The sequence below is a fragment of the Pecten maximus genome, chromosome 17 (assembly GCF_902652985.1).
Source record: "Pecten maximus chromosome 17, xPecMax1.1, whole genome shotgun sequence".
NCBI classification, from domain to species: Eukaryota; Metazoa; Mollusca; class Bivalvia; order Pectinida; family Pectinidae; genus Pecten; species Pecten maximus.
Genome location: NC_047031.1, coordinates 15,341,751 through 15,364,010, shown reverse-complemented (window position 1 = coordinate 15,364,010; position 22,260 = coordinate 15,341,751). Strand labels below are relative to the sequence as shown.

At 34.6% G+C, this 22,260-nt stretch overlaps 1 protein-coding gene across 1 annotated transcript in view; it reads left to right on the top strand.

Annotated features, from left to right (window-relative positions):
• LOC117315568 (inositol hexakisphosphate and diphosphoinositol-pentakisphosphate kinase 2-like) overlaps positions 1 to 20,801 on the top strand; it is a gene marked incomplete at its 3' end in the record, with an annotated part of 49,982 nt that extends 29,181 nt beyond the window's left edge. The window contains 12 exon segments of the mRNA XM_033869811.1: positions 802 to 923; positions 1,259 to 1,360; positions 2,182 to 2,268; positions 3,089 to 3,274; positions 7,428 to 7,513; positions 12,320 to 12,370; positions 14,343 to 14,468; positions 15,118 to 15,236; positions 18,080 to 18,192; positions 18,663 to 18,729; positions 19,027 to 19,168; positions 20,575 to 20,801. Coding sequence (XP_033725702.1) covers positions 802 to 923; positions 1,259 to 1,360; positions 2,182 to 2,268; positions 3,089 to 3,274; positions 7,428 to 7,513; positions 12,320 to 12,370; positions 14,343 to 14,468; positions 15,118 to 15,236; positions 18,080 to 18,192; positions 18,663 to 18,729; positions 19,027 to 19,168; positions 20,575 to 20,801 — 1,428 coding nt within the window.
• Between the last annotated feature and the right edge of the window lie 1,459 nt (positions 20,802 to 22,260).

Below are 22,260 nucleotides of genomic sequence, written 5' to 3'. Positions count from 1 at the left end.
AAAATTCTCATCCATTAAAGTTCTTCAAAATTCATTATCAACTGTTCTTACTATTTCATTCATTTTGATGAATTTTAATGAATATCATCTATGCATGAAAGTTCATGAATAGTTCATAATCACATATGATGAACTATCATGAATCTTAATGAATTTGTAGAATTATTCATAAAAGTTCATGAAGAGTTCATGAGAGGTATTTGATGAATATTCATGAACATTTTTTCATGAATCAAAAACTTACAGTATTCTTGAAAGTTCATGAATGATTCATGAACATTCATGAACATCATCTCGCAGGGGTACATATATATACTATCCCCTAAATAAAACAATTTAATTTGTTATACTACACTTCCATTTGCTGTTAAAGGGTATCCATGAATGTTTTTACTTTCAAAGTTTTAATATATATAGAGAGAGCTAGAATCCCAGAATTAACACACCCTCACATATCTCATCTTAGTGATTTAATTTGGTCCCAATGCCTTTGTAGTTATGGCTCCAGTTAGTTCAATGCTGTAAATTACAAACTTTGTATGTTGTTTTCCTCTGTACAGTGATGTAGCCTCCCGCTACTACAAAGAGACATTGCCTCCAGATGATCCTGGGTGTTATGTGATATATCCCAGGAAAAAATTATGATCCACTCGAATACTATAAGGAGATATTGAACTGTCCAAGTTTATTTAGCTGAGGGTGGAATTCAGTGCCTTGTTTGTGCTTTGAAGTCAGTAAAGACCACATCTATTCTAGATCTATCAGTGATGATGCTAACACACAGAATTTTTTCTGTTTCAGCAAAATGTGTGTGGGTTTGATCTCCTCAGGGCCAGCGGTAAATCTTACGTCTGTGATGTTAACGGATTCAGCTTCGTGAAAAACTCCATAAAGTATTATGATGACTGTGCCAAAATACTAGGGTAAGTTTTACTTGGATACTCTGGACGTTCAGGCCTGAAAGAGTTTAGTGAATTCTTCCCACCTATAAAGAAAAAAGTGTGTTTTTAATTGTTTATCTACAGGAAGTGACTTTGCAGCTTCTTCCAACTTAAAGAAATAAATGTTTTTTAAATTGTTCAGACTTATTAGAGAATTATTGAAGAATTCTATTCTTCAGACCTAGAGAAAAAGTGTTCGGTGAACTCTTCAGACCGGAAGGTGTTTTGGGAATATTAAACACCAAGAATAGTGAAGTTTTATATTGATGTATTATCATGTATATCTTCATAATAGTTTTTCTTTGAAAAAATTTCAGAACCATGATTATGCGTGCATTAGCTCCTCAAAGACACATCCCGTGGGTTTTAGGGGCAGCCCCAGAGGATATCCCTGTAGTGCCCACCACCTCCGGCTCTATGTAAGTACATGTACCTGTACTGGTGGTCTGTACACCACCTCCGGCTCTATGTAAGTACATGTGTATACCTGTACTGGTAGTCTGTACACCAATAATCATCTGTATATAGAGACTTTGTACCTCCACCTCTGTACACCACCTCCGGCTCTATGTAAGTACATGTGTATACCTGTACTGATAGTCTGTACACCAATAATCATCTGTATATAGAGACTTTGTACCTCCACCTCTGTACACCACCTCCGGCTCTATGTAAGTACATGTGTATACCTGTACTGATAGTCTGTACACCAATAATCATCTGTATATAGAGACTTTGTACCTCCACCTCTGTACACCACCTCCGGCTCTATGTAAGTACATGTGTATACCTGTACTGGCAGTCTGTAATCATCTGTATATAGAGACTTTGTACGTCCACCTCTGTACACCACCTCTGTACACCACCTCCAGCTCTATGTAAGTACATGTGTATACCTGTACTGGTGGTCTGTACATCAATAATCATCTGTATATAGAGACTTTGTACCTCCACCTCTGTACACCACCTCTGTACACCACCTCCGGCTCTATGTAAGTACATGTGTATACCTGTACTGGTAGTCTGTACATCAATAATCATCTGTATATAGAGACTTTGTACCTCCACCTCTGTACACCACCTCTGTACACCACCTCCGGCTCTATGTAAGTACATGTGTATACCTGTACTGGTAGTCTGTACATCAATAATCATCTGTATATAGAGACTTTGTACCTCACATATCAATAAGATTTTTGTTGTGTAGGATGTTCTCTATAATTCCATGTTTTATTTGTAGGATGGAACTAAGGACTGTCGTAGCGGTTATCAGACACGGCGACCGTACACCAAAGCAGAAAATGAAAATGGAGGTCAAACACAAAAAGTTTGTAGTTAATTTTTCATAAATCAAAACATTGAAACAGAAAAACTTGAGAGTATCTTAAATTATCAACTTTTGTGTTCCAGTTTTATTGTGGAGTATAGGACCACCGCTTGATTTAATTAAAGTTCGCACTTTGATATTGATAAAGGTCTGTGAGCAACAATGTTTGAACCAAGAAAGAGATGAATATTTTGTGTGATACGTATAAAAATCACCCTGTTGCATTATTTCCCACAGAAAATGATGTTAAACTTCAGAACCTACAGATGATATTGGTAAATTTGAGTTCTCACATCAGATGAAATTGTGATATTTTTTTTTGCAAAAGGAAAACAATGTTTAATAACGTAAATGACATTAGATACACAATGTATGGCATCGCTTATCTTGTATAAAGTTTCTAAATAGTCTGACTTAAACTATATAATAAACACACATCTCTATATCTGTGTTAACTTGTATGAGAGTAGTTACACCCATTACATGAATTATTAAAAGTTTGGTATCATCTATCGCAGAAATATGACCACAGAATGCTAATTTAATATCGCAGAGTTTTTATTGGCTTTAGGTTCCAGTTAATTACAGCTTCATGACATCTCACATGATGAGGCTAGTGAATGAAAATATTGCCATTTTAGATCTTTTATCAATCTGCCAAAAAAATAATCAACAAATATTTTCAAAGATATCGTAGTTACATTGTATGTGTAAAACATTCATTTCCTAGGACGATTGATTTCTATCAATCTCGTATGAAATGTAACATATGAAGTGAAGACTCTTGTAATGACTTGTGATAACTTTCTCACCTTTACAGATTCTTCGATCTCTTTAAGAAATATGATGGCTATCGTACCGGACATTTAAAACTGAAGAAACCAAAACAGCTCCAGGAAGTGTTGGACATTGCCCGATTCTTACTGTCTGAACAGCAGTCGTCATCAGATCCAGAAATAGCAGAGAAAAAGGCAAAACTACAACAGCTTAAATTAGTGTTAGAAATGTAAGATATCATACCCTTGATAGTAGCTTACTTCAATAAGTTTTAGAAAAAAAATCAGATTTCTACCTTCTTTCAAAAATATATGATTTGCTAATTCTTAAGAAATGCAAGACATCAAATTCATTAGATTTATAGCGATTTCTGTTTTGGATTCTTTGAAATGCAAAATGTATATGATTTCTTATTCAGTAGAATGCTACATTTCTACTTCATTAGAAATATAATAGACATTTATAGACATATCTGCATTCTTAGAAATAAAGAGATTTCTACTTCAAATTCCTTAGAAATATAAAGAATTCTACTTCAATAGAGATATAGATTTCTACATCTGTAGAAATATGGAGATTTCTACTACTGAAGAAATTTCTACTTCATTTACAAATGTCGAGACATTAGTACATTCCAGTCGGTCTTAGACACATACCATTTTCACACCCTTGATGATTGAATAACAAATTTAATTTTGATTGTCTTAGAATAATCAGATTTCTGCATCCCTGATAGAAGCATATTGAAAGTCATTATTTCAAAACTTACTATTTCTTTGGGAAATATATTTACCTTTGTTTGGAAAGACATCTTGAAAATGTGATGAAAAACTTGTTGACTTATGTATAGTGTTTAGCATCAAAATTTGAAATTTACCCCGCTATAGTTGAACACAGATATATAAATATTATTTTGAAATTATATGGAGGTGACACAGCATGTTATTTGAATCCATATCATTAAACTATAAAGTTACAAATTGAGAATGTTAAATGAAATCACCTTGACAATATTAGATAAAAGTTAAAACTGTCCAAAATATTTTGGTATTTAGAATATTTTTTTGTTTTGACTTTAAGATTTGTTGTGGAGTTGTATTTTCATTTCTCTTTCACTCCTTAATTTTGTCACTAAAAAAAAATAATAAAAGAAATTCAGACATTTAACACTTTTCCCTAATATCTTCTGTTTGCCCAATAACAGAAAAAAATGACACAGAAATAAATAAATTATGGTTTGAGTCCTGATTTCTCCAATTATTTGAACATAACAGTTTAAGTTACCTAAATTCTTTACTATTGAGACAATCAAGATAACTCAAATGTAACCACAAGCTGCCATTTTTTCAATTTTGAAGGTGGGATTTTCATCACAATTTCGAAATACAGACGAGCACTTTCTTGTGTACATCAGAAAAGTTGGTCAATTTGCTATGTTTTGTGGTTTTCTGGTTAAAATGTATGAGTTATCTCCCCATGCCATAGTGAGTTATCTGCCCTTTGCAACTATGCAGACAATCGCTATCCTGTGATTTCAAAGAAAATGAATAATCTACCCTCTGCCAAAAAAAAACGAGTTGTCTATCCTTGGCAAATAAAATTTTACATACTTTTTGCCATTCAGCTGTTTGAATGTGTGAAATTCTTGCTTTCTTTGAAAACCAATAACCCTTCCTACATGTGCATGTCCCCCTCTTTCACAGTTGAATTTTAAATTTTAGAGATTGTCTTTTTTAATCCCATTTGCAAAAGACACAGATTTACAAGTGTAGGGTAAATGTAGACATTGAAAGTAAAAAGTAAATTTGATCTTAGAATAAGATACATTGGCAAACAAACATGTAATTTCTCTACAAAACAAAATATTCATATCTTTATTGTTCTGTTCGCATTCTTGAAAGTGGATGTCATTGAAAGAAAACCCCAAAAAATCAATTGATCCCAGAACCAACAAGACAAATTTTTAAATCTATTAATCTTTTAGTATCAATATTAATGATTGATATTTGTGCATATTTCGTCTTATTAACAATGACACATTTTTTTATGTCCGACCATGTTCTGTGATATATAGTTTTACCCTTGGCTGTCAGTCCATCATTCCATCATAATTTTGTTTCCACTCTGACATGAAAATGTTTTTGAAGTTCTATTTTTTGTAGTCAATTACTTTTTCCCAGGGTTTCAAAGTATGAAACACTGTAAATGATAATATCAATTCATGGATGGAAGTTTTCAGTGTTTACTGAATTCAGTGTTTTGGAAAGATTTTCGCTCATATGAATCTATGTTATCTTTTGAATAGATTTCCCCCATATGAATCTATGTAAACTTTGATAAAACCCTCTGTTTCAGTTCTGTAAAAACTCGTGTAATTTGGGCAGTTTTTTTTTAAATGTTTCCCAAGTATATTTTGATGATAAACTTTGAGAAAACCCGCTATTTCAGTATTTTGGAAATATTTCCACTGTATGTGTTGATGTTAGACTTTATTAAATCCTGCTGTTTCAGTATTTTGAGATTCGGCCACTTTCATCCTTAGTGACTTCACCTCAAACATGACACTTCTTAATTCTCCAGAGACTATTGAAAGAACTGAAGATTGTGATATTTTTTTTTCTGGTTCTGAAAAGTACTTGTCAGTATTTTCAACATAACAACATACTTCTAGGTCTGCTTCTGTTGATTTTGATTTAGCCATGCTTGTGATTTCAAAATTCAATATAAATAGAAAAATAGGTTTTTCACACTTTCAAGTTAACGTTTGTCTTTGCAGATAATCTTCTACTGACTTTCTGTAGAAAAAGGAAATGAGTTTATTGCGTAGTTGGCTTGTGTAGACATTATTGATAACACTTAATAAATGTTATTAACAGTTGAAATATTTGAATCTACATTTTGAATTAAAACATCACTATTGGCTTGTTTGTTTGGTTGTCCAATCCAGTCTCCACCAAATTGAATTACCTCCTGTAACTCAAAGTGTTAATTCTACTTTTCTATTTTGGAAACGTTGAAACATTTTCAAAATTACTGATAAGCAATTTCTACAAAACTAAATTTGAAAATGTATTTTAAAATGAATTGAATAAGTTTTTTGTATGTAACCTGTACCTTAAAGGGAGGTGATTCAGTTTCAGCAAATTTGCATGTGCAGATGAAATAGTTTTGATGAAAACTGTTTGTCTTGTCCATTTGACAACAAAATGTTGTCTAAAAAAGTTTTTTCTACTTCAATCAAAGATTCATAAGTGAAAAATGTAGAGGTACCAGGAAAACAAATTTAAAATTCTATATTATTCAGACACAAAATCAATCTTGATCAATTTTTTTATCCTTAAAAATTGCATTGACTGTTCCCTAATTGATAATAATTAATTAAGAATATTGGAAACAAAGCTCTTAATTGGCAAAAATTTGGAACATTTTTCCTTTTGGAAAAGATTATCAACACTTGGGAAAATCCTTGCCATCTTCTGAAAACTAGAGCAGATTGTGCATGTCCAAAATTTCAAACTCAGAAAATCTATTTACATGTATAGACCTCCTCTTGAAAAATATATACTTTGTACACATGCATTTTAAGCTGAAGTTAACGCTGTACAAATTGGTTTTTAAAGATTATCTATAAAAGTAAAGTTTTATTGTGAAAGATTCAAAGATTTGGAATCTCTCTGAAATAGGAAGGGCTGGCAAGCATGGAATTAAAATTAAGTTTAAGAGAAATCTTCTGTTTTCAATAGTTTAGATATTCATTGTTTCCTGTGTTCAGCATAATATATAATTTCAAAGATTCAAATATTTAAGTTTTGATGTTTATGAGTATATACATGTACATCCTATTAACATGTATACAGGAATCTACATTTTAACAGTGGAAACGGCAAAAAGTTTTAAGTTTAGGTGGCAAAGTTAAATAATACTTACCTGTAAAAAGGTATACACATTTTAATCAGTTATTTCTAGACTCAAACATTTGAGTCCTTCATTTCTGTTTTTTCTGGTGGAACTTTAATTACTGAAATTTGGGTACCCATTGCTATTTATCTTTTTATTATTTATGTGTTTATTTGGAATAACACAAAAAATATACCTAAAAAAATTTGATTTGAGGTATGTTTAAGACCTTTTTCTTAAAACATCAGTTGAAAGCCAGAATTAAACTAACATTAACAAACCTTTGTGAAAAGACTGAAGAATTTTTACCAATACACATGTATATCCAAATAATAAAAAAATAACAGGTAGTTTAACTAGTTACAGGAAATATGTATCATTATTTAGAGTTAGAGAAAGAAAATTTCAACGATCTCTATAACTAAAATATATCAATACTAGAGACTTTTGACAATAAATTACCGCATTTGTCTTCGTTGTTGAAGGTATGGTCATTTTTCTGGAATCAATCGGAAAGTTCAGCTCAAATACCAACCATACGGCCACCCAAAGAAGTCGTCGAGTGAGGAAGGTTGGTGTACCCTGTTACTTGTACAGCTGTTGTAAATGTTTTTATCAGAATTCATCTTCACTGTTATCGTGTTAGTCTGCACAATAGTCCTACACTGCTTCTGTTTCATAGGAGTGCCTACTTATATTAGCTATCATAATAGATTTGAAAAATAAAAAAGTCAGAGATTGAAATTTTCTTTTACCTTAGACAGATACATTTGTCTTTGTGAAGTCTTCTTTACTCTTGGGTTTAGAGGTAGGCTAGTGGGTAGATGGGGGTCCCCTTTACAACAACTACATGGCATCATGTCAAAAATATAGTGATGTTACTTTGACAATTCAATCACACATTGACAATTCAATCTGATTATCACGTTGACAATTCAATCACACATTGACAATTCATTCACATTGACCGTTCGATCACATTGACAAATTTGATCGCATTGACAATTCAATCACATTGACAATTCAATCACATTGCACTCACAATTGTTTTGTGATGCATTCAAGTAATTTCAGTATTTTATACAAGAGTGACAACAGGGTTAGAGAAAAATACTCATTTACCCCCTTGGGGTTGGACCACGGAAATCAAAACCCTCAACCTTATAAGATTTCTTTAAGTGTTGTATTTGGTAACTTAAGAAGCTTTTCCCATAAGTTGAGATCCTTAAAGTGTACCCTGAACGAAAAACGATAATCAAATATGTTATTCTTTGTAACCACCAAAGAAGAATGTCGCAAACCGCATCAAAATCGGTTGGCCGAGTGCCGAGATATCGCACATCGAAGTACGCGATTTGCACCTGTCGATCGACTGCTAATCAGCGTATCGGTCAGTCACGCTGATTTGGAACTCTTCAGTCTATGACGTCACAGGTTGAACGGAGTGACTGTTACGGTGCCCAGTAGCATAGAGGACAGTGTGAACAGTAGCAGCACAAACATGTCTGAATACGATCTGGACATGAGATTTGAGGTTGTTGAATTTGGCAAATATTACCAACAAGAAGTCGGAATCCAACAATATAAGTTTGAGTTTAAAAAAATAATAAATAAATAGTGAAATTGACTCTGAAAATGACCGCTTGGTTAACACAGACTGGTGTAATAATCGGTCAATCACCAATAAATGTATATTAGTTATGTGTTTACCATTTCTTACTCACTACCAAAGAAAGGAATACAGCATCAACATTTTTAAATAAAATAATGTGCCATTTCATTCGCAAATTAATATTCAAATAAACATACCAACAATACAACAGTTCTGGATACTCTGGTTTGTGAGAAAAGACGAACACACGTACAGTAAATTCATGTGTTATATTCTATACAAAACCCCCTTCTAGTCATGAAGGACACTTAATTTAGAAAGTAATATATTATAATCATCATGATCTACAATAGACTAAATCTTTCTCTCTTATGAATACCAGTGTTGAAGTCTACAAACTTCTACATACAGATTTTATCCCTTATTTTACATGCCATGGTCTCAGGGATTAAGGACGATTAAATGCTTGAGAAATATATAATTGATATACGATCGTTGTCAGTTAAATTATATAAAAGTGATTCGCAACAATTATAATATAACTGATACTTTCTGTACAGGTATAAAGCATAGGTACTTATTAAAACCATCATTTTAGCTCCATTTTTTATGATAAAAAAACATACAATTTATTTCATTGTGACCAGAGACCTATATACTAGTATATAGGTCTCTGTTGTCACTAATCATGATTAATACTAAAACTTATAAACTCGCAATAATTTTCGTGCATGATTTTGTTTTAATATTTTATGTATTTTTTGCTATTATTTTTTAATGGTGTCATTATTATGAAGTGATCCAGATCCTTGTGGTTTTGCTTTCCATTTGTGTCGCAAGTCATATCTTAAAAAGGGACTTTTAACAGATGTATAAACATGTTCGGAGAGTTACGAATTCTCAAGTTTGAATGGGTTAGTATACCACTTAACAATTACCGGGTGTGAAATTAGGGTCCACAAGCTCGTCACACCTGTCACTGCACCACAGATGTCTGTGATTTCTGGTGTTCTTAATCGGCACACGCCGATAATTGCTTGAGTTCACACGTTTTGTTTCTGTGCACTTCAAAAAAGTTCCGAAGCCATGCTTTTACAGGTTGTACATAAATTGAGCCTGAATTTTATCAACAATTGTGTGTATACTATAGGGAATACATTTTCAAGTTGTTGAAATCAAACACATTATTTTTGGAATTCAGTGATTTTCGTTTTCCTTATAAACGAAAAAAAATCGTATCTCAAAGGTTTGTCTATAGAATAATTAACCAAAGTTACCTCATTCATATATATACACTGTATACCCATGATGTTGAAAATTTACTTGATGAATCTTGTCTGGGAGTTACTGATCTTTCGTGGACACGTTTTATCAATTGCGGACAATTATCCAAAAATCGCAAATAACAGTATCGTTGCTGTTTTTGCTAATAAAAAATTCAAAATGATTAGCATTTATTTCACATCTTATGAATTGCATTTAAACTTGTATTACTAGAAGTATTATAACCGAAATCAATACTAGTACATTTGTATGTAACATACCGGTCATGCCCTCATAATAAAGGCTAAAATGTATATGATGTAAGTCGTTATAAACGGTCCGTTATTCAAATGTCATGCATATGTTACAACGACCCGTTAAAATATTTTTTCTAAAATATACATGTTATATACGACCTGTTATAATAGAAAATAAATAAGATGATACACGTTGTATTTGGCCTGTTATAATAGAAAATTAGTAAGATGTTACATGTTGTATTTGGCTCGTTATGAGAGAAAATTAGTGAGATGCTACATGTTATATATGGCCCTTTTAAAAAGAAAATTATATGTCCCTGGTTTCGGTAGCATTTGTTATTAACTTATTCACAAATATAACTAAATATAACTGAGTTTATTCAGCATTTTCATTTTTGTTGTCTTATTCGTATTAATTACAGGCACGTGTTCACGTTTGTTTCTATATATTTCCTATATGGCGGCTCCGATCGTGTTCAACCTGTGACGTCACAGGTCAGAGGTCACCAAAACGAGGTATTTGGCTTTGGGCTTCAGGTGTGTTTTCAAGAAAAATCGTAATTACTCGGTAATGGGTCGGCCGATTTTGATGCGGTTTTCTGCATTCTTGTTTATTAATCAATACCAATAACATATTAAAATATAAAAGCTACATACCTCTATTTGACAAGATACATACTTTAAGTGGCCTTTCTGCTTTTACTAATTATTTTCATGTCTAAGATTATATTTCCAAATTCTGGAGTGGAATTATAAAATAGGGAATGATTAATGTATGATACTAAGCTATATAACTACATCTATCATTCTAGTTTCATTTTCATTTCTTTCTTTTGCACGTCAGTTAATATGACTAATAGATTTATAAATTTTAGAATACAATTTGTGGCTTTTTCCTGAAAATCCTCATCAGCATCAAAGATATTAATAACTGCATGAACTTAGTATGGCTCATTTCCTGGTAGTTAAATGTCCGCTTCTATAAATTTACTCTGAATAATTACAGTTATAGCTTATTTAGTTTCAAGAATTCAGGGCAGTTAACTCAGTTTTAGAGCTAATAGAAATTAACTCAATTTTCAGAGTTTAGGGGAGTTAACTGAGCTTTCAGAGTAAAGGGGAGCTAGTTGTTTTTAAAGTTAAGGGGAAATATATAATTCATTTTCAGAATTAATTGGAGCTAATTTAGTTACAGAGTTAAGGGGAGTTAATTCGGTTTTAGAGCTTAGGGGAACTAATTCAGTTTTCAGAGTAAAGCGGAACTAATTCAGTTTGCAAAGTGAAGGAGAACTAATTCAGGTTTCAGAGTTAAGGGGAGATAATTCTGTTTCCAGGGTTAAGGGGAGCTAATTCCGTTTCAAGAGTTAAGGGGAGCTAATTCAGTTCATGAGTTTAGATGAGCTTTTAAATTAGTGATAAGCATACATTCAATGTGTCTCAATGGTGATAATTAAATTTGATCATAGTTATAAGGAGCTTTGACATAAAATAATGAAAAATTTGGATAATGTGATGAGATTATAGTGTCATTGAAATAGCTTTAATATACAAATTATACATAGGTTTCAGCAGTCATTTTTCTACTGTTTATCATCGAAACATCCCACACAAAAATCCAATACTGGATCCAATATACAAAAGTCATTTCAAATCAACTTATTGAAAAAGAGAGAACAAAAATAATTTAAATTTAAGCTAGTTGCTACTTTATATATTCATCAAAATCATATTCATAACCATTCATTGTCTCCAGTAGACAATACTTTCCATCATTTTACATAAACTCTGTACTTTCTTGTTGGTTGTTTTGCAATAACCACAAAGAATTAAAAACATCACATATCTACGTACCTCACTCATCATATCGCCTCATATCGCCTCTATTTTTGAACATTTCTCAAAATCTCTGTAACATTATTGCCAGAATTAGATTTAAAACATGTTTCAGTTTTGGCTTGTCACTTCTGAATGAATAACTTTTCTTGATTCACAAGATTCAAAGAAATAGATGAATTACTTAAAAAATAATAAATTCCATAACAGAACTAGACAAGTTTCTAGTTAGAAATGATTTACAAAGCAATATAAACTTACCATATTGTAACTAGTGAAGATAATATTAAGTAAACTCATAGATGCATTGTTAGGGAGTCACAGTATTATTTTCTTTTCCAGCCATTCGTTGTCAAAACTATTTTTTGCTTTGTTTTGTTTATTTATTTTATGACTGTTTTTTTGACAGATTTGAGTGGTGAGATTGAACAATGCAGTTTTGATGAAAACTGTGAAAACAGTAAGATTTTCTATAACAACATTTAACATTTTTGAGTGGTGTGATTTTTAGAACAGTTTTTTGAAAAAGGTTGTGTAATCATGAATGCTTTAACATGAGCGTGTGGAATTAGCTCTGGGTACATGTACCCTACTTTAAACTGTAGGTAGATATAGAATTAGTGTTAAAAATATTTAGTTTATAATACTATTGGATATATATGACTGTATTAGATTTAGTTTATAAAATATATCACTGTATTAGATTTAGTGGTTTCAGACGTCTTTCACAAGGATGATTTAAGGAGAGAATATTGATGCTCCGAAAAAAATTTATGTGATTGATTACCTATAATGCGATAATAATTCTTAAAATATTTGTAAAATTTCCACAACATTTCCGCCAAGTAATGGCTGCTTTTGTAACTCTGGTTTGCTCCGCCCTTGTCTTTTATCCACGATAGCATGAAAAGTTTGTGAATCTTATAACATTGTTATAATTTGGTCAAACTTGTAATTATATATAGTGCATTGTCCAAATAATTTGATTGCATTGAAATTTTAGCTGAATATTAACCTTTTTGTGTCAAATAGTATAACTGTCTGTTGGGAAACATTTAATGTATAAGTGATATAATGTGGATCACTATTATTTTGATATTTTTAGCTCACCTGGCCTGAATAATGCTATGGAGCTGTCAGCAGCCTCCATAGTCCATCTATTCATTGCATATTTTTTGTATGTGATATAAAGTTGATCCCACTTATTGCATGAACAACATTTTCTTTACACAGTAGTATATGATTAACACCTACTTTTCTGTAAGAGGCTCAAAAAAAATGAAAAAAATAATGTATCAGGTCTCATTGGTTTCAGAGAAGATAAATTTAAACTTAATTTTGTTCCGATTTCAACATTAACTTAATAACAACAAACAGTACAGCTACATGTAGTACAAATGGATAGGATGCAGAGAAGGAGGGAGAAGATTCTTTTTGTCACTTGATTTAAATTTTTAAAGCAGGTTGTGATATGAAATCTGGAGTGGCAATGGTTTCACTTGATTTCTCTTGTTAGTGATGACACTAGATGTCACATTTAAGAATTGGTTATTTAAAGAATGAAATTAATAGATGTTATTTAACTAATTATCTATTCCACATCTATACATTTATATATCTCAACTGTATGATGCTGATAACTACGTAATGTTATGATAAAAAGTCAAACTAAAGAGATTTAATACCATGTATGATGCATGTTTGATGTGAATCCATGTGTCTGTTATTAAGCCAACACATATCTATTGCAATTCTTTTAAAATAATTTAAAAAAATGTTTGTTTATAAACTGTCCAGCATCTGTATATAATAAGGATCATCCCCCTTATTTGGAGTCAAACTTCATCTAAGCTTTCTTGGCATGACACCAGATACTATAGTCGATATACCCTAGTTGATTGGAATTATATTATAATACACTATGTCAGTAAGTACCATATTTATCCTCAAATAAGCCCCCCTTCCTTTAGACAAAGTACCGTATTTATCCTCACATAATCCTTTTAGTCTAAGTACCATATTTATACTCTAATATGCCCCTTTGTCTAAGACTAACTGCTGTATCCCAATATAAGTCCGATCTCGATCTCTTAGACTATATATACCATATTTATTCTTAAATATGTCATTTCCTGTAGACTAAGTACTGTATTTATCCCCTAAAATGTCCTCTTTTCATAGATTTTGTACTATATTTTATGCCCCCTAATCTATTGTAAAATTTTGTATTATTAAGATAGGGGAGGGCTTATTTGAGAGCAACTTTTAGTTAAGGCTACTAAATATAATTGATTATTCTGCGAAAATAAAGAATGGGAATTGTTTGTGTAGGTATAGGCTTATTTGTGGATAAATGTGGTATTATAGTTTTCTGATATATAAACAATATCTGTATTTTGTATATTTCTGTATTTATTTAATTTTTTTATCAGATGACTATCCACGCCAGCCATCTTTATTATTGATTGTGAAGTGGGGAGGGGAGTTAACTCCAGCAGGCAAAATTCAGGCTGAAGATCTGGGAAAGGCTTTCAGGACTCTTTATCCTGGTGGACAAGGTAACGGCACTAATTAATTAATTAGACTCTGGTCAAGATACATGTTATACCAAATAAAGAATATACAGGACCCAATCGTGTAATGAGTAATGATGAGATTGAAGGTTTATAAGAACGATTCTGGAAAACAGGAAAATTCAAGATGAAATTTTGCTGATCAATTATGATATTTTATGATAGATGCCACTTGAATGAGTTCCAATTGATTAATATCTGATTCTAATCGATGATTGGCCCAGCACTACTTGTTACTAAATTGTATAAAAACCAATCTCACCCTTGGTATAGATATGTAATTAACATCAACCAATGAAAACAGAAACTAGTGACAGCATCCAAAAAATGATTATAAGTCTGAAAGTTTCATACCAATATAAAATCAAGCTTGATAGAATGTCTTCTGGATGTAATTCATTATTCAGTCACTTTGAATTGAAGAGATGAAAAGAAAATTTCATTCCTTTGGAAGATGATGAAATGTTAAGTGCATAACATTTGGTATTGTATAAACCTGTTTAGATAGATATATATAAAGTGTTTCTTCTTTGATTTCCTTGTTTGAGATGTTGCTCTTTTGAGCTAATTTTACAAATGATAACAGAAGTGGAATGCATCTTTGTAGTGTCATTAAACCTTTGTCCTGTTACAGGTCAGTTTGAGACACCAGGGTTGGGCTTCCTTCGACTCCACAGTACTTTCCGACATGACCTTAAGATCTATGCTTCTGATGAAGGCCGAGTCCAGATGACCGCTGCAGCATTTGCTAAGGTATGTAGGTCAAGGTCATTCAGATGTTATGGTTTGTAGAATGTCATACAGATGTTATCTAAGCTTGTAAATAATAGTTCATATAAATTTGTCCTAGGTCAAGGCCATACGGTTTTGACCTAGGGTTTGATGTCAAAGTCATGTTTCTTTGACCAATGGTTTTAGGTCAAGGTCATACAGCTTCTCTTAGGGTTTTAGATCAAGGTCGTTTAGTTTTGACTTTGGGTCTTAGATCGAGGTCATACAGCTTTGATTTTGAGTTTTAAGTCAAGGTCATTCAGCTTTGACAAGGGGGGTTAGGTCAAGGTCATACAACTTTGACTAAAATGTTTACGTCAAAATAATTCAAGGGCTTTGTAAAACTGTATGAACAATTGCATGAAATCCTTTTTATTTTCTTTTTGTTTCTACAAGATCAGATATCAATGTGATGTTCAAGAAAATGAAACCATTCAAACTAGAAGTATCTAGCATATCCGGTCATTCAAAAAACACTAGAATACATTATAAATTTGATAATTTTTAGCTCACCTGGACCGAAGGTCCGGTGAGCTTATGCCATGGTGCAGCGTCCGTCGTCCGTCGTCCGTCGTCTGTCGTCCGGCGTCCGTCGTCCGTCGTCCGTCCGTCAACATTTGCTTCAAATCGCTACTAGTCAAAAAGTTCTTATTGGATTTTGACCAAATTTGGTCAGAAACATCCTTGGCAGAAGGGGATCAGATTTTGCATAAATGGTGACTCTGACCCCCAAGGGGCCTGAGGGGCGGGGCCCAATAGGGGAAATTGAGGCAATTCCTTTAAATCGCTACTAGTCATAAAGTTATGAATGGATTTGAACCCAATTTGGTCAGAAACATCTTTTGGGGAAGGTGAACAGATTTTGCATAAATGGTTACTCTGACCCCAAAGGGGCCAAAGGGGCGGGGCCTAATGGGGAAATAGAAGTAATTCCTTTAAATCGCTACTAGTCATAAAGTTATGAATGGATTTGAACCCAATTTGGTCAGAAACATTCTTTGGGGAAGGGGAACAGATTTTGCATAAATGGTGACTCTGACCCCCAAGGGGCCAAAGGGGCGGGGCCTAATGGGGAAATAGAGGTGATTCCTTCAAATCGCTACTAGTCATAAAGTAATGAATGGATTTGAACCCAATTTGGTCAGAAACATCCTTTGGGGAAGGGGAACAGATTTTGCATAAATGGTTACTCTGACCCCCAAGGGGCCAAAGGGGCGGGGCCCATTAGGGGAAATAGAGGTAATTCCTTCAAATCGCTACTAGTCATAAAGTTATGAATGGATTTGAACCCAATTTGGTCAGAAACATCCTTTAGGAAAGGGGAACAGATTTTGCATAAATGGTGACTCTGACCCCCAAGGGGCCTGAGGGGCGGGGCCCAATAGGGGAAATTGAGGCAATTCCTTTAAATCGCTACTAGTCATAAAGTTATGAATGGATTTGAACCCAATTTGGTCAGAAACATCCTTTGGGGATGGGGAATAGATTTTGCATAAATGGTGACTCTGACCCCCAAGGGGCCAAAGGGGCGGGGCCTAATGGGGAAATAGAGGTGATTCCTTCAAATCGCTACTAGTCATAAAGGTATGAATGGATTTGAACCCAATTTGGTCAGAAACATTCTTATGTGAAGGGGAACAGATTTTGCATAAATGGTTACTCTGACCCCCAAAGGACCAAAGGGGCGGGGCCTAATGGGGAAACAGAGGTAATATCTTTAAATCACTACTAGTCATAAAATTATGAAAAGATTTGAACCGAATTTGATCAAAAACATCATTGGGGAACAGATTTTGCATAAATGGTGACTCTGACCCCCAAGGGGCCAAAGGGGCGGGGCCCCATATGGGAAATAGAGGTAATTCCTTTAAATCGCTACTAGTCATAAAGTTATGAATGGTTTTTAACGCAATTTAGTAAGAAACATCCTTTGGGAAAGGGGAACAGATTTTGCATAAATGGTGACTCTGACCCCCAAGGGGCCAAAGGGGCGGGGCCCCATATGGGAAATAGAGGTAATTCCTTTAAATCGCTACTAGTCATAAAGTTATGAATGGTTTTTAACGCAATTTAGTAAGAAACATCCTTTGGGAAAGGGGAACAGATTTTGCATAAATGGTTACTCTGACCCCAAGGGGCCAAAGGGGCGGGGCCTAATGGGGAAATAGAGGTAATTCCTTCAAATCGCTACTAGTTATAAAGTTATGAATGGATTTGAACCCAATTTGGTCAGAAACATCCTTTAGGAAAGGGGAACAGATTTTGCATAAATGGTGACTCTGACCCCCAAGGGGCCAAAGGGGCGGGGCCCCATATAGGAAATAGAGGTAATTCCTTTAAATCACTACTAGTCATAAAGTTATAAATGCATGTTGTAAACTCAGAGAGTCTGGACTTCATTATTTCTTTAAAGCAGTTGGGATCCCCACGCTATAACCATAAATAGCATTGTTTGAGGTTAACAAACAAAAGAAATTGAACATGAACATTATTTTGACATTTGGTCAAATCCAACCAGGTGAGCGATACAGGCCCCATGGGCCTCTTGTAATAATTGTTCTATGTTTATAACAACAATGTAGAAAAAGTGAAATCGTTCTGCGGAAGGATTTTAACCATATATTGATACGCGCTGATCAGTGTTAATCTGGTCAAATTCATGAGCAAATGAAACAGATTATGTTTGGTAGTTTCATTGAGTCCAACTTGAGTAGAAATTGAAATATTATGAGTTAATCTTATTACACCGAATTGCACATGCTGGTAACAGTCTATATAATATTACCAGTTTACTGAAAAAGTCCAAAAATCTATGATATTGACAGGGGTTACTGGCCCTGGAAGGGGAGTTAACTCCGATCCTCGTACAGATGGTGAAGAGTGCCAACACAAATGGTCTTCTGGACAAACAGGGGGAAACCTCGAAATACCAGCACACGTAAGTTTTATGCGGAGCTTTTAAACCTTCACATCATTTAGACAACTAAATTAATAGATCATGTTACCTGTATATGTTTTATATGTTTTAGGTAATTTATCTCAGTTGACATTCTCTACCAAAATTCCATTTCGCTCGATAGTGGAATCTTACAAATGTCAGCCCAAGATTAAAATAAGTCAATGTTATTTACATATCATTGATACTTTCTTTTTCTTGTACTTATATTTCATCATAATTGCTTAAAAACAAAATAAATCATTGCATGAAAATTTAATATTTCTCAATAAATCCAATTCAAATATAATCAAATTTTGAAATATATACAGTTGTTAGTGCGATTTGGAGTATTGTCCCTTTATGAAGATAAATGTTGTGTTCACATCAAGCTGACATTTGGATTAAAGGTTTAGTGGATTGAACCTGAGATCATATCATGCTCTTAGAACTAATTTCTAACATTATTTCAGAGTCAAAGAGCGCCTTATGACCATGTTAAATGTGAACAAGGAGTTTGATGAAGCAGACTACCAAAAGGTAAGTTCAGATTCTGAAACAAGGAGTTTCATGAAGCAGGCTTTCAAAAGTTTATCTCAGCTTTTGAAACAAGGGGTTCAATGAAGGAGACTTCCAACAGTTTTTTTCCAGAAAATCATAATCATAAAAATAAGCTTTAAGGGCAGCATTTTATGCTTATTTGTTAGCATTAAATGCCTTCTCTGTGTCTATTTTATCTTCCAGCTTTATGTTAAAACTATTTCTCTCCACTTCCTGTGAGCAGTAAGTTGAACCTGTTGTTGGATATTAAGAAATTTTATATCCTTGTGTCTGTAGTTGGCCCCAACAAAGACAGATTCCTTGAGCCGAGCCCTGAAATTCATTTCAAACCCTCAGAAAATGTGTCGCAATATCCACGATATGGTCAAGGAACTGACAGCTCAGATACGCAGACTCAAGATGGAGCATCGACATCGAGGTAGGTCAAAATTCAGGGTGAAGATCATATCAGAGGTCAGAGGTCAGGTCAGAGGTGAGGTAAGGTCACAATGAAGGATAAAGGGAAAATGTCAGATAAAAGAATAGGATAAGGGTGAAGGTCATTTTAGAGGTCAGGGTAAAAGTCAGGTTGAAGGTCAGAATGAAGGTTAAAGAAAAAGTTCAAATAGAAAATCAGGGTAAGAGTGAAGGTCATGTTGAAGGTTAAGATAATGGTTCGAGTGAAGGCCAAGGTGAAAGTCAGTTCAAATGTCAGTGCAGTGGTTAGATTCGAGGATAGGCCAGATTGAAAAATATTTTTGTTGTAATAGACTTGATGTTTATGGTGTGTTTTACCCTGTCTAAATATAAAGGAGATAGTGGTCAGTCAGACCTGGTCGCCGAGTCAGAGTTAATGTATCAATCCCAGGGACTTAATAGTGGTCAGTCAGACCTGGTCGCCAAGTCAGAGTTAATGTATCAATCCCGGGACTTAATAGTGGTCAGTCAGACCTGGTCGCCGAGTCAGAGTTAATGTATCAATCCCAGGACTTAATAGTGGTCAGTCAGACCTGGTCCCCGAGTCAGAGTTAATGTATCAATCCTGGGACTTAATAGTGGTCAGTCAGACCTGGTCGCCGAGTCAGAGTTAATGTATCAATCCCAGGACTTAATAGTGGTCAGTCAGACCTGGTCCCCGAGTCAGAGTTAATGTATCCCCCCTGGGACTTAATAGTGGTCAGTCAGACCTGGTCCCTAAGTCAGAGTTAATGTATCGTCCCTGGGACTTAATAGTGGTCAGTCAGACCTGGTCCCTAAGTCAGAGTTAATGTATCCATCCCTGGGACTTAATAGTGGTCAGTCAGACCTGGTCCCCGAGTCAGAGTTAATGTATCAATCCCGGGACTTAATAGTGGTCAGTCAGACCTGGTCCCCGAGTCAGAGTTAATGTATCAATCCCAGGACTTAATAGTGGTCAGTCAGACCTGGTCCCCGAGTCAGAGTTAATGTATCAATCCTGGGACTTAATAGTGGTCAGTCAGACCTGGTCCCCGAGTCAGAGTTAATGTATCAATCCCAGGACTTAATAGTGGTCAGTCAGACCTGGTCCCTAAGTCAGAGTTAATGTATCCCCCCTGGGACTTAATAGTGGTCAGTCAGACCTGGTCCCTGAGTCAGAGTTAATGTATCAATCCCGGGACTTAATAGTGGTCAGTCAGACCTGGTCCCTAAGTCAGAGTTAATGTATCCCCCCTGGGACTTAATAGTGGTCAGTCAGACCTGGTCCCCGAGTCAGAGTTAATGTATCGTCCCCTGGGACTTAATAGTGGTCAGTCAGACCTGGTCCCTAAGTCAGAGTTAATGTATCGTCCCTGGGACTTAATATCACCATGTTATGTTTTACAGAACTCAAGCTGTACAATGGAGAATCATGGGAATTGTTGATCCGTCGCTGGGCGAAGCTGGAGAAGGATTTCAAAATGAAGGACGGCCGTTTTGACATCAGTAAAATACCAGATATATATGACTGTATTAAGTACGATTTACAACACAATCAGTCTACTCTACAGATCAGGAAGGCAGAGGATCTGTTTAAATGTTCACGGGCCATGGCTGACATAGTTATACCTCAGGTAATGATGGTAGCTGTTATCAGAACTTCATCCTCCATAGCTTTACTAGGTCACCTGAGACAAAGTCTCAAATGACCTATTGTAATCACCTTTCGTCCATCGTCTGTTCAAAAACAATTTACATTTTCAACCCTCCCCCGAGAAACCCCTGAACCGATTTCAATGAAATGCAGAAAACATCCATGGCCATAGGTCAACCAAAATTGTGAATTATATAGTTCCCACCCCAATGGGACTAAGGGGTGGGTCCAAAAGGGGTCAAATTGACTAAACTTTCAAAAATCTTCTTAACGGGACCCAGATAAGATAAAACAAAATACTCCTCATAGGTGGAAGAGTCTTACAGATTTTAATTTCCAAAATTGTGAATTTCATGACCCCAGGCTCTCATGTTTGCTGTAAGGGAGGGATAAACTTGTACTATAGTTTATATAGGGAATCACATTTTTGGCTATCATTTGTTGAATTTCTATTGAAATTTATTCATTCTAACTTTGTTCAAATCAGATGGATAAAATGATATTTTGATGGTTTTCACATTTTGGCCCTGACTGACCCACTGGGCTGATGGGCAGGACCAAAAAGGGTCAAATTAACTGATATACTTCAAAACTCAGATGACCGTTAAGGCCCATGAGCCTCTTGTTGCACATATGTCAACAGGTCATATTTGGCACAATACCTGTATGATGTTATCCATTTGTCTGTTTGCCAATGAACATTTTTATACCCCCGCAATGAAGTTAGGAACATAACATACTGGAATCAGGTTGTCCGTCCGTCTGTCTGTAGACAAATTTTGTCCGGACAACTCCTCCTAAACCAAAGGGCCCGATTTCAATGAAACTTAAATATAGAGGAACATGTGTAGATGTTGATGCCACTTTCGTTTCCTCAAAATTTGGTTGCTATGGCAACTGGTCACTATAAACAGGTTTTCTGATATGGACCATAACTTTAAATTTGTCCGGACAACTCCTCCTAAACCGAAGGGCCGATTTCAATGAAACTTTGCACAAATATAGAGGACCATGTGTAGATGTGCATGCCACTTTCTTTTTCTCAAAATTATGGTTGCTATGGCAACTGGTCACTATAAACAGGTTTTCTGACCATAACTTAAAGTTTGACAGTCAACAATTTCTCCTAAACCAAAGGGCTGATTTCAATGTAACTTCACACAAATATAGAGGACTATGTGTATGGTCACTATAAACAGGTTTTCCAATAAGAACCATAACTTTAAGATTGTCCGGACAACTCCTCCTAAACTGAAGGACTGATTCCAATGAAACTTCACATAAATATTAATGATCAAGTGTAGATGTGCATCTCACTTTATTAGGTCATCTGACCCGAAGGGTAAGGATGACCTATAGTCATCATGCTTCGTCCGTCGCCGTGCGCCGTCCGCATGCCGTGCGTACCCCGGGGTTTAAATTTTGTTTCCCCCTGCTAC